The sequence below is a fragment of the Carcharhinus amblyrhynchos genome, chromosome 26 (assembly GCF_965287045.1).
Source record: "Carcharhinus amblyrhynchos chromosome 26, sCarAmb.v2.hapA, whole genome shotgun sequence".
NCBI classification, from domain to species: domain Eukaryota; kingdom Metazoa; phylum Chordata; class Chondrichthyes; order Carcharhiniformes; family Carcharhinidae; genus Carcharhinus; species Carcharhinus amblyrhynchos.
In genome coordinates, this window is record NC_137349.1 from 11114558 (window position 1) to 11128089 (window position 13532).

Genomic DNA, 13532 nt, shown 5'->3' on the forward strand with positions numbered 1-13532 from the left:
TGTTCTGAAGCTTTCAGACGACATAGCATGGGAGTTTGGTCAGTGGAGCACTGGGATAATCAGATCTCGAGGTAACAAAAGTGTGGATGGGTATTTCAGCATGAGTTGTGCTGAGACAGGTGGAAGTACGACAATGCACCTGAGATGGAAAGGGATGGTCTTTCTGATAGTGTCATTCAGGTCACGAGGTACAGGTTCAGCTCTCACTCCACTGAGTAAGTTAATCCAACTTCTGAGGCAGCTGGAGGGTTGGAATAATTAACCACAGAAGGGTCAGGGAATGAGGCTAGAGGGAGGAAAAATAAATTAGGCAGATACCTCATTCATTACTGTTAACCAGCAACCCATACTTGTACATGTACACATACACACAAAGTAGGACAGTATCAAGTTGGGAGTTGGTTCCACAGGCAGTAGAGTCAGCATTCTGTAAAATAAAAGCCCATATTTCAGGTAAACTCAAGTTAACCAGGGATAGCAGCCTTTTAACCCTACTAGTTCTAACAACCCAGCAAATATAAATGCTAATTTTATCCTTTTCTCGAGCTGGAAAGGAACAGAGAATCGGGGTAGGGTTGCGATCAGTCAACTCAGCACGACTTGTAGATTGACTTGATCTGGTCTGTATGGATGAGTGACACAATAGATGCTCAGACTAAATAAGTAATTTTACATGTTATTTTCCTAAATCAGTGTTGTTTAACTGTTAGCCCCCGATGACAAATCGGGCATTCAAAACTGACTAATTGCTGATTATTATTTTAAAAAAAAGCTACCATTTTATGGCTCATATTCACATCATGTGCATACGGACTTTAACCTTTCATGCATTTGTTCATAAAACGGTATGGCTAAAGTTAGAAGACATTCAGTAGTGAATAGTGGTGAACAATTGAGCAACTAATTGGAAATGGAGGCTCTACAAACATCCCCATTATCAATAATGGCACAGCTTAGTACAATAGTGCCAGCTTACATCAACAGACCACTTAGCCCCTTAAGCCTACTCTGCCATTCAATAAGATCATAAATGACATGATTGTAACCTCAACTCCACAATCCTGCCTACCCTGATAACCTTTCAACCCCTTGTTAATGAGGAAACTATTGAACTCTGCCTAAAAATATTTAAAGATTCTGTTTTCACAACCTTTTTGGGAAGACAGTTCCAGAGGCTCAGAGCCCTCAGAAAAAAAAACTCATCATCTGATCTCTGTCTTAAACAAGTGACCCTTTGTTTTGAAACTGACCCCTAGTTCTAGATTCTCCGACAAGAGGGAAGATCCGCTTCACATCCACCTTATCAATACCCCTCAGGGTCTTAAAGATTTTGATCAAGTCAATTAGAAAGTGTAGACTTACAAGTGGACCTGGGTATCTTTGTCCATATGGGTTAGTATGCAGATACAGCAAGCTATCAGGAAGATTAATGGAATATTAGCCTTTATCGCAAGAGGATTTGAACACAGTATAGGAGCCTGGTTAGACCTTTCCTGGAATAGTGCGTGTAATTTTTCTCCCCTTTCCTCAAATGATCATTATCACAGAGAGTGAAACATAGGTTCCCAGACTTGTTCTGGGGTTGGCAGGACTGCCTAATGAAGAGAGATTAGGCAAACTGGATCTGTAGTCTCTAGAGCTTTGAAGAATGAGAGATGGTTTCACTGGGATCTACAAAATACTTAAAGGAATGGTCAGGGTGGATACAGATAAAATGCTGCCCTTGACTGGGGAGTCTTGAACCAGGGGCACGATTTCAAAAAAATGAGGATGTCACTGATATGAGGAGAAATTTCTTTACGCAGAAGGTTGCGAATCTTTGGAATTCTCTACTCCAGAAGGTGTGGACATTCAGTTATTGTCTATATTTAAAGCAGAGATTGATAAATTTCAGACTGACAATAACGAAGGATTATGAAAGGAGTACGGGATCATGGTTCTAAAAGGCACTGAAGCCTCCAATCAGCCATGATTGCATTAAAAGGCGCAGCAGGCTATATGGGCTGACCAGTTTACCCCTGTTCTTATGTTCCCAAGTCACCTTATACTCTTCAAAAATGGATACAAACCTAATCTATCCAATCTCTTCCCATAAGACAACTCGCCCATTCCTGTTATTAGTCGAGTAAACCTTCTCTGAACTGTGAACATATTTACATCTTTCCTTAAATAAGGGGACCAATACTGTACACAATATGGTCTCACCAAAGCGCTGTACAACTGAAGCATAACCTCCTTACATCTGCAATCAATTCCCCTCACAATAATGGATAATATTCTATTAGCTTTCCTAATTGTGATACCTGCATATTAGTGATTCATGGACTTGGACACCCAGATCCCTCTGCATCTAAGAGCTCTGCAATCTCTAACCATTTAGATAAGAAGGTTCTTTTTCAGTCTTGCTGCCAAAATTAACTTTCACATTTGCCAGATTTTTGCTCACTCAAGCTATTTTCCTTTGTAGCCTCCTTACATAGCTTCCTGCCTATCTTTGTGTCATCAGCAAATTAAACAACCATACCTTCAGTCCTTTCATCTAAGTCACTGTAAAATGTTGAATTCTCAGCACTGATCCCTGTGGCACACCACTCCTCTGCCAACTGGAAAAAGACCCCTTATGCCAACCCTATCTCCTGTTAGCTAGCCAATCTTCAATTCCTGGCAATATATTACCGCCCCCACAGCATGAGCTTCTATTTTCTACAATAATCTTTGATGTAGCACCTTATCAAATGAATTCTGGAAATCTAATTACCATACTTCCACTAGTTTCCCTTAATCCTACAGCATATGACTCCTTCAAAGAGCTCCAATAAACTGGTTAAACATGATTCCCTTTCGCCTTTCAATACAGCAAAGGCTTTGAGCCCCAACAATATTACAGCCGTTGTGTTGAAGACTTCTGCTGCACCTTAGCTAAACTGTCCCAACACAAAGACAACACTGGCATTTACCTGGCAATGTGGAATATTGTCCGGCCATAGCCTCTCCACAAAACACAGGACAAATCCAATGTCCACTGGTCAGAGTCATATCCAACACAAAGGAAGATGGTTGCAATTGTTGCAGGCCAATCATTTCACATCACACATCAGGACATCAGCGCAGAGGAATTTCTCACAAATGCAGTTCAAAAGGTTTGACACCACATAGGTCAGGGCTCATTTGATCAGCACACCACCCATCACCTTAAACATTCACTGCTTCCACCACCTATATACACACTGACGGCTGTGTGCACCACCTACAAGATGTACTCCAACAACTCTCAAGTTTTTTCAATGGCACTTTTCCACCAATGACCTCCACCACGTAGAAGAAAAAGGGCAACTCAGAACACCAGGACTTGTAAGTTGCCCTCCAAGATACACATCCTTACTTACATATCATATTCCTTCACTATCAGTGGGTCAAAATCCCAGAACTCCCTTCCTAACAACATGGTGTATATACCTATGCCACATGGACTGCAACAGTTTAAAAAGGCAGCTCACCACCACCTACTCATAGGCAATTGCGGGTTGGGCAATAAATGCTCACCTTGCCAGCAATGCACACACACCACGTTTGAATAATAAAAAAGCAGGATCAAGACGTGGTTTGGCATAGAAGCAAAGTCTAGTTAGCCCCCAGCATTAACACTGAGGGAACAAAGTTCAAGGAATGGAACAGCTTTAGTGATGAGAAAAGCTGGAGCCATCCACTTTCCCTTTCTCCTACATACGAAGCAAGAAGGACAAATCCCTTTATGCTGAAATGCACAGGCATTTAACCTGCAGGGGCCATTTCTTTTAGCCAGAGCAGTTCTGCTCACACAATCCACTCTGGGCAATTAACTGTGCCTTTGGTCCTGTCAATGTATGCTCAGATCACTTTTAATGAACAATTAAACGGAATAACGAAGGTCACATGTGATTAGCAAATTCAAGAATATTTCTCCTACTCTAAAGTCATTCGTGTGTTATTACCATGTTATAGGATTTTTGAAAATCCCATGGATACATTACTCTCCAAAATATAGCTTAGAGTGAGGAGGAAGAGAGACTAGATTGTTTAAAGCCATCCCGTCAGTTAAAAATAAAGCAGAATTTGAGAGTGAGAAAGAGAGGAGCTATGCTACAGAGCTCACTGCATATTTGCACTCCCCCAATTCCTTACACCCCCTCAAACATTCTTCTGTGGCACCAACTCCGATGTCAAATATCTTGCCCCAAATGAATTTTCTTAGTGCTAACCCTGAACAGCCAAAGTCAGTAAACCACACTGCATAAGCAGCTTGGTGTCCAGCTACAATGTAACTGCAAGCCTGTTTGGGATTGCTAAGCATGGCAGCCAAGAGGCCAGCTTTGTACGAGATTGTTGATGATCTTTTAAACACAATGAAACCCTAGTCAACGGATTTTGCTTGGTTCACTGTTACACCACATCATTATGGAAGTGTCCTTTCACAAACCAATGACTGGAAATTGCACCATAGCATATTTCCAGAGGCATCAAAACTATCATACTTTCCTCCTGATATTGTGTAACCATCTTAATCCTTAGTCTTAGTCCTGTAGGCTGTGTGTAATATAAGAAGCTACCACTGTAGCTTCACTTTGGGGTGCATTTTTTGTGAGGAGAGTTTCTATGCTTGGCATAGTAGCATTTGGATGCAAATAAGAAATGGTACCATCCTTCAGGGAAGGACTGTGAACTATAGGACCGAATACATAGGGCTCCATTGCTCTGATGATAATGCGTGTGCATTGACAAATTTCCTAATCATGGGGGTGCACAGGCAAATAAATCAAAAGGAGTGTTAGAGAAATTGGCCTGGAGTGTGGAGTAACAATAATGAGATGAGGTCATAAACCACAAGAAACAAATTCAGTGAGGTGCTGTACCTTTGTCAGGATCTAAAACAAGTCAGCTATCACTAATGTAGCTAACTTGCTGGTCTCAAACAAATCGGCAGTACACTCATTGTTCACTCACCTGGCAAGTCTTGTAGAGCCATTTCCACATGCAAAAGGCCTCGATTTCCAGAGTAGCAACTGCCTACCTAGTTTGAAAAAGAGAAAAAAACACCTTTAGCTTTTTTTTCATTCATTCGTAGAACCTGGGCGTCACTGGTTGAGCCAGCATTTATTGCCCACCCCTAACTGCCTTTGAGAGCAGTTTTCATCAACCACATTGTTGTGGGTCTGGAGTCACATGTAGGCCAGACCAGATAAGGACAGCAGATTTCCTTCACTAAAGGACATTCGTCAACCAGATGGAGTTTTATGACAATCAGCAATAGTATGCATCATGGTTATCATTAGGCTTTAATTCCAGATTTTTTTAAGATTTGCTTTGGTAGGATTCAAACATGAGTCCCCAGAGCACTACCTTGGGTCTCTAGATTATTAGTCCAGTGACGTTATCACTGCGCCACTATCTCCCCATGACAAGGTAATTTGCAAATTTCTCTTTGATTGCTAGTCAATACAAGCTAATTATAGGTGTTACAGGAGCCACACCCAGAGGCCAAACCGAACACTCCCAAATCACTTTGGACCAAAAGTCAAATCGGAGACCTTGCCTTTCCTACTCAGATATTGCAGAAATTTGTCCGAAGTTTTAAAACGCTTCAAGAGTTCTGTAAATGGTCTTTCGGAAACAATTCACTGAACTAGCTATCCACTGACTTGGTCAAATGCCCTTGTAGGAAAGCTTGATATGATTTAGTCCAATAGGCAAAGTTTTAAAATATAAGGACAAGTGACATTAATCTAAGTCTATTGTGTTGGGATCCTGTACTGTTAAAATAGATGTGGAGCCTCAATCATTAAGCATTTACTCAAAGGAGAAAACACTCTTCCCAATAAGAGCTTCAGGAAAGAGGTGATTTATTTTCCCTCCTCTTTTGCAATGATCTCATGTTTGTTGATATTAAAGTTTATTTTCTAATGTATAAGCAATATGCCATAAAAATACATGGCTAGGATATGGATAATGAGCGGCCTGAGATTTTAGGGTCTGACTTAACGGTCTGAAACTTCACAGGAAAATTGAAAATAGTGAGGAAGGGCTGGTATGTAGGATGAAGCAAAAGACAATAGGAGTGAGGACAGAAATGTCTTTTAGTCATCCTTAGCAATTCATCATGGATAATCATGTTCTCTTCATGATTATTTTAGGAATTTCAGAGAAAATTTCCAATCTTTCTGCCTGATATTGGTCACATGGAGGCAGAACCTGGTTTGCTGGCAATGATTGTCAGGGCTTTGCGCAAGAGGATCTGCCATTATTCACCCTTTCCCACTAACCTACCTCCCTTATTTCCCACCAGCAAATACAATGCAATCTTTATTTACAAGGATGAGAAGCTTAGTTCAAAGAACAAAGAAAATTACAGCACAGGAACAGGCCCTTCAGCCTCCAAGCCTGTACCAACCATGCTGCCCAACTGAACTAAAACCCCCTACGTTTCCAGCGACCATATCCCTCTATTCCCATTCTGTACATGTATTTGTCCGAACCTCCCTTAATACTCACTATCATATCTGCTTCTACTACTTCTCTCGGCAGCGAGTTCCAGGCATCCTCTGTGTAAAAAAACTTGCCTTGTACATCTCCTAAAGGAGATGTTGATAATAAGTGAACTTTTTGGTCATCCCATGGGGAATCACATTCAAAGACGATGCTTATTTCAAAGACGATTCTTATTTCATGCTGTTACTGATCTGTTCTTGCTGGGCCATCAGTTGAGGCTGCAGTACCACGTGTTCAGTCACATAGTTGCTTCCAAACTATCATTGTTTTTGTGAATATCGTTAAAGGCAATGTAATATTCAAGAAAGATGAGGTTGGTGGGCCTGATAGCAACGGAGAGTATCTGGAAAGCCCCCAGACTAGTCAGTTGTTAGGTAACTTTAGCTAAGTACCTGGGAATCACAATAGATACAGAAGTTGTCATGTTAGACCTAGAGATCAATGAGTTCAAATTCCATTGTTATTCCACACCAAATTATCCCTGAAACTCAAATAGTGTACTCGTGCCTTCAGAAACAGGAAATTTACTACCTTTATGTAACAAAAGCAACTGTGGATGTTATCCTCAAACTGCTGAAAAACTCAGCAAGTCTGGCAGTGTCTATTGAGAAAGAAAGAGTGAATGTTCTTCAGTTCTAAAGAATCATATTGAACTTGAAATGTTAACTGTTTCTCTCTCCAAAGTACTACCATAACCCAGTCTAGCTCAAACCTAATTCCATAATCCTGCCATTTAATTGGAACATGCAATTACTGAGGCAACTCACCAAATGCTTTCTTTTGAGAAAGTGTCTTAATGTTTCTTAGTTGAGGGAGGAAGTAGCCACTGACCCAGTAGGGAGTTACGTTCAGATCCTAAGGCTCAGCTCTAATGCACCCCATGAATAGGATCTGCTGAAATCTTTCCACTGGAGTTTCTCACAGTGAAAGAATAGAAAAGGCATTTTAGGCACGGCTTCTGTACAAATCATTGTCTTTAGATGAGAGGATTAGAGAAAAATTAGTTACATAGATTATCAAAATCACTTGAGATACTTTGGGTATAAAACCTCCCGATGGAGATGATAGTATTACATTTTCCACCTGGAATTATAGCTCTAAATTTAAATTGAACAAAGCCGGTGAAAAGATTAGGTTTTCAAAAACACATTGAGCACTAAATACTTTATAATGCCAAAGTAGTGTAAACTAGCCCAGCCTTTCCACAGACCAAAATCTACTCTTCCCAAACAACTCATTCTAATGAGCTCCCGGAGTAGTGGCCTTGAGTAATAAGGCATTTATAGAAGGCCCAAACCATAAGAAAGGGGGAGGGAGAGAGAGAGAGATGGGTTGCGGGTGAAAGAATTAGGAGCAATAGATTTTTGGGAATGGTTTGAAGCTAGTGAGCAAGGCTACAATGCAACAAAATTCAGGGAGTTTGAGAGTTGGGCTGAAATAACTGAAGTCTCTAACATCAGTGTTGAGAGCATGGGAAGATGGAACGTACAGGAAGCCAGAATCAAAAGCAATGGGTTGAGCTTCAGACTGTAGGGGGTTGCAGAAGTCAGGATGGAGAGGCTGGCAAAGTATAAAATAAGAAGGGGGATACGAAATTTGAACATTTGAGGGAAAGGGAATCTGCGGGGGTGAGTAAGAACAGGGACAAATGCAAGCAGGGCGGTGTCATTTTATTCACTGCAGAGAAAAAGAAACAGTAAGAAGTCTCACAACACCAGGTTAAAGTCCAACAAAGTTTATTTGGTAGCACGAGCTTTCGGAGTGCTGCTCCCAATCACCAGATGGAGGATCGGTGCTCTGAAAGCCAAATAAATCTGTTGGACTTTAACCTGGTGTTGTGAGACTTCTTACTGTGCCTACCTCAGTCCAGCACCTGCATCTCCACATGAGAGAAGAAATTAAGTGCAAATGCAGAAATACCAGTAATACGCAGGTCAGTCAGTTTGGAGTTACTAAGTCAGGTCACTGCTGTATACCATAGATGATCAACTGGCGTTGTACTTAAATAAGTAGGGGCATCCGACCAGTTGGAAAGGATGGATTTTGTTCTGACGAATGGTCTCATAAGTAGGAACCCATCCTTTCTGTTTCAAATGCTGACAGTTAAAACTGTTTTAACTACTGCTTAATCTCAAATAACCACTGCATGATCCTGAATGAAGTTTCATCCTGAAGCTGCTACTGGATGGTTCAGAGATTAGTATGGGTAAAGTTAAATCACAAGATTTCTGCATTTTGTCAGATATATGAGCACGGTTCAGCCACATTTCACTTTTAAAAACTGTGGGAGGGTGGGATTCAGTCTACCGTTTCCCAGCTCCTTCCAAGAACAGGTTCTTCCCTGCTGCTGTCAGACTTTTGAATGGATCTACCTTGTATTAAGTTGATCTTTCTCTACACCCTAGCTATGACTGTAACACTACATTCTGCAGTCTACTTTCCCTCTTTATGTATGGTATGCTTTGTCTGTATAGCATGCAAGAAACAATACTTTTCACTGTCTGTTAATACATGTGACAATAATAAACCAAATCAAATCAGACAGACCATTCAGCACCCAAAATGAAACAGAAACCTTGTGCAATGTATTTTAACACATCTGCTTCTGGCTGTACAGACAAAAGGAATTGGATCTTATTCCAATGAACTTTCCCCTGCAAACAGGACTCCAAACAGTACTTTTCTTCTCATTCATCATTTTGTAAATAAAACATACCAGACAAATGCTAAATACAGTTATAATTTTCACACCACATAAATGAAAAGCCTTAAAATTACTAGCTTCATTAAGCTAGTCGGGCCTAACTATGACTAAGAGGTTAACTGATGAAGCGACTGACAAAGTAAACAAAATGGCTGCACTTAACCTTTCCAGGGCCACAGTAGCTTTTCTCATGATTTTTAATAAGATCAGAAAAGGCTTTGTGCCCCTCTCAATTTTGAGTAGTTGATACTTTTCAATTCCTAAAATTCAATTTTATTTTCTTGCTTTCATTATATTTCAATACTGCAGCTTTCAAAAGTTAAAGCACATTCCAAAATTAAATGGTAAAATTTGCTTCCTTTTCCCTCATCAGAAAACACAATTTTGCAGGTGGATGCTTGGAGATGCAACAAATTTTAACAGTTACAAAAATAAAACCTCTCACCAACTGCAGTAGTTTCTTTCCAACAATGCACCCCTCAGTGTCTCTCACTTGCAGCATGCATACAATGGAAATGCAGACAACTGCCTGTTTCGAGTTAGCTTGAAGGTGGATGCTATAGAACCCTGCGATAGGTGCCACAGTCACAGGGCAGTCCGACAACATTTGAGTGCATCACTCTCACTTGTACCGGACTCTAGCATCTCAGCTAGTCTACAAAGAAAGTTCTCTCAGTCGCAATCCCTCTGAAATTTCTTTCGGTCGTGAGCAAAGGAGAAAAAAAGAACTGCCAGGCACTCAGGTGTTTCACCTTCAACAATATATTCCTCCCACAGCCTAAATGGAGACATATATTTAGGGACTGGGAGGAAATAATGAGAACCACTATCCCCGTTGTATCTGACCTAGAAGTTATGACCAGCCGAGTGCCTCAGGAAACGCTATCATTCTTGGCCAAAACATGTACATCATTATTTTTAAATATTGAACCCAAAATTGTTATAACTGATGTTACACAAGTTCAAAATTACATGGCAAAGACCTATAAGTGCCATAAGACAAGTGGAATTAGGTCACCCCATCAAGTGAAATCAAGCCTGCAATGTTATAAAACCACTGCAATTTTTAATCAATTTAATGTTGCAGACATTGCAGGATAGAAATTTGACTTGAGTGATGGCATGATACAGCTGGTATCAAATCAGCTGTCCATCCTACTCAGCACCTGATATTCAATGCCATTGACTCCAACAAATCTGATTCCCTGAAGCTGCATGTAATGGTCAGCTAATCTGATACTTCCTGATTTGTGTCACTGCCCCAAGACAAATTCTACCCCCACAACCATTAAATGAAAAGATTTACTCTCTGCTTTCTTGTGGATCACAAATTATGGCCTACAAGCACATGAACATAACTCAAATCAAAACCTTTTCATTTTCACACTGCCCTCTGAGCAAAGAGAGGACATTCAGCCCATAAAATCAGTGCTGGTGCTGGCAATTGAAGCCATCTACATCGATCTCAATTCTGTTGTCCTTTTGTCTTGACTATTCTTCATTTACAAGTGACGTGACAGTCTCTACCTCAACAGCCATTTATGATAGCCTATCAGAACTAAGGGATGCTCTATGACCATCATCCCTTTCATTCTTGACTATCTCCTGAGCCAATTCTCCACCCTTTAGTAAATATCAGTCAAATTCTCAAAGCTTTTATCAATTTTGAAAACTTCAGCTACCTTTTTCCAAGCTGTAATATTTTCATTTGATCTTCACAACCCTTTCATTCTTGTAATCACGCTGATAGATTGTCACTGGAGTCATTCCATGGGCTGTATCTTATTTATCTAGCAGTAAATTGTGAAAGGTGTTTTAAACATGCACATTTTCTTTCTTCTACATGCGAATTCAGCCCCTCGACTTGTTCTGCCATTCAGTTAGATCAATGCTTATACCTATCACAAGACTCCATCTACTCACCTGGCTCTGTAACATTTTACTCCTGCCTAATAAAAAATTACTTCAGTTTTTGTGTGTTCCAGATTTCCTTTATCTGAATAAATCAGACTCTCAAATTATCAGATTCTTCTTTACCTGAATAAAAGTTTCCCTAACATCACCCTGAATGGCCTGCCTCTAATTATAAGGTTGCACCCCCTTGTTCTGGACTCCCTTCAGTAGAGCAAATAGTTTCTATCAACCCTATCAACGCCTCTGATCAACTTAAATACCTCAATCAGATCCCCCCCTTAATCTGCAATATTCAAGGGAATACAAGGTAGTTCATACAACCTGCCCTCATTTGACATGAAGCCTTGGAGTGAGGCAACACTTGGCAAGTACTACCTTCAAATAGTGATATGGCACAACGTGTATTGTTTTCTGGGAGCAAAGCTAGTTGTGAGAGAAAAATGGAAAACAGCAAGCACGCTGCATCAGGGGAGAACTATTCTTGTTATACTGCAGAAAGACCAGAACATTTGCCTATGCTCACAACCAGCGGTGAGTGGATGCTATGGGAAAGTCTAGAGGAAGGAAGTAAAGATAAAAGAAATGCCTTAAAAGAACCGGTACAGAAAGCGCAAATCACTTCGTAATAACTAACTGTAAACAGTTTATCTTGGAGCTATCACAGGCTTTCAGATCGGCAGTGTCTACTTTTAACCATTTCACATAAGAGACAGTAATAAGTATTAGTTTGTTTCTTTCATCTTTTATAAGTGAGAGCAAAGGACAACCATACTATGATTTAACTCCAACAAAACATGTCATATATACCAGGAGCAATCACGGGTTTGATCGTCACTCTGTGAACTGATCACTATCAGAGCAGTGGAGCATTAATAAAGGCCTCTGTCGCCTCTGGAATTTTTTTGCCCAAGAGTGGAGGAGAGGAGAAAGGGGATGAGAAAACAGCCAGTATTTCTGATATTCAAAAAGTGCATCAGGTTAAACAGCCTATTAACACGAATTATGAGTCATAAAGGTCAGTCACTAAAGCAACATGCAAGCAGTAGTTGTTGGGCACTCGAATGAGGATATGGTATGCTGGTACACGTCAGTAAGCCTCAGGAGAAAAAAAAGGAGGGAAATCTGGGGGTTGGGGGAGGACGGGGTGTGTGGGGGGAAATTGGGAATTGGGACAATTAAGGCATTAATAACAGAGACGCTATGCTGACCATCAATAAAATCTTTTTAAAAAAGATATACAATGGTCCACAGAAAGAAACGATGCCAATTACACTGAGTCCTGGAACAGCACCCAGTCTCAATAAACCAGAGCATGTTTGATAGAGTGGGTGAGACAGACAGAGACTCTTATTTTGACACTGACGAGGTCTGGCTGCCAGCCGGGTGAAGTGCTGCGACTGGGGCTCAAGAAGGGAGGGGGAAAGAAGAAAAGAAAAAGTCCCCAACATACAAGTCCCTCGCCCTCCCACCCCTTAACCACCCCCCACCTCCCCAGTCTCTCCCCAAAACCTTCCAGGGGAACCTGTAAAGGGCGAGTGCTGGAGCATTTTCTTTTCGAAGACTCTGCAAATGGGCTTTCCCGCAGCACAAACACCCCAGTGGCAGGAGCTGGAGAAGGGAAAGAAAGGGAGGGGGGAGAGAGGGAGAGGGAAAAGGGGGTGTTCCCTTTAAACCACACTACAAGTCACTAAATGTAACAAACCGCACCTACCGGCGGCCCAATGTGGCGCTCTGGCCAGGTTTGGAGACGCTTCCCCCACTCAGTCCCAGCACACAGCCCCCAGCCAGCCCGCCCGTCTCCACTCTCTCCCCCTGTAACCCCCTCCTCCCCCCCGGCTTGAAGCCGCGGTCACAGCGAGAGGAAGGAGTCCCCGGTACTCGAGGTGGACCGCCGCGCAATGCGCACGCGCGGGTTCCCTCCTCCCCCAAACTAGTCTCTTAAAGGGACAGTCCGCATCACTAGAAGGAGAAAAGTGCAGAGCAGCAACTTGCACAGAAACAGCCCAACTCGTGCTTGCTCCACAACAGCCACCTCTTCCACACTATTCCCCATCTTGCTTCCCCTTAAATGTGGCAGCACGTCCCAACTTCTTGCCACTTTCTGGGTTGCACTGACAAAATATTCTTAACATAGCAAAACATTTCAAAGCGCTTCTCAGAAGCATGATTTGGGGGGGGGGGGGGGAGGCGGTGGGGGTAAAAAAAATGGCCATCTAAAAGCTTGGTCAAAATCTAGGTCCCAAAAATCAATGGTGGAGCAGAAAGGGGAATGCGCCAGAGAATCTGCTGCAACTGTGCACAATAAATGGAGTTGAAGGAACACAAGAATATGGCAGCAGGAAAGCAGGGGCTGCAGGGAGGTGCAGAGATAAAGTACAAGGATATTAAGGAA

The 13532-nt window shown here is 41.6% G+C and overlaps 1 protein-coding gene across 9 annotated transcripts in view; it reads right to left on the reverse strand.

The window, feature by feature from the left end:
- Nucleotides 1-13532, reverse strand: part of gatad2ab (GATA zinc finger domain containing 2Ab) — a 126964-nt gene that overhangs the window by 63484 nt on the left and 49948 nt on the right. For 8 of the 9 annotated variants that reach the window (XM_080212602.1, XM_080212601.1, XM_080212599.1 and 5 more), the window contains one exon: nt 4981-5047. In XM_080212602.1, coding sequence (XP_080068728.1) covers nt 4981-5002 — 22 coding nt within the window. In that variant the 5' untranslated portion in view covers nt 5003-5047. Of the gene's footprint in view, nt 1-4980; nt 5048-12847; nt 12915-13532 lie in introns of those variants that run through there. The other variant, XM_080212598.1, reaches the window with a different exon arrangement.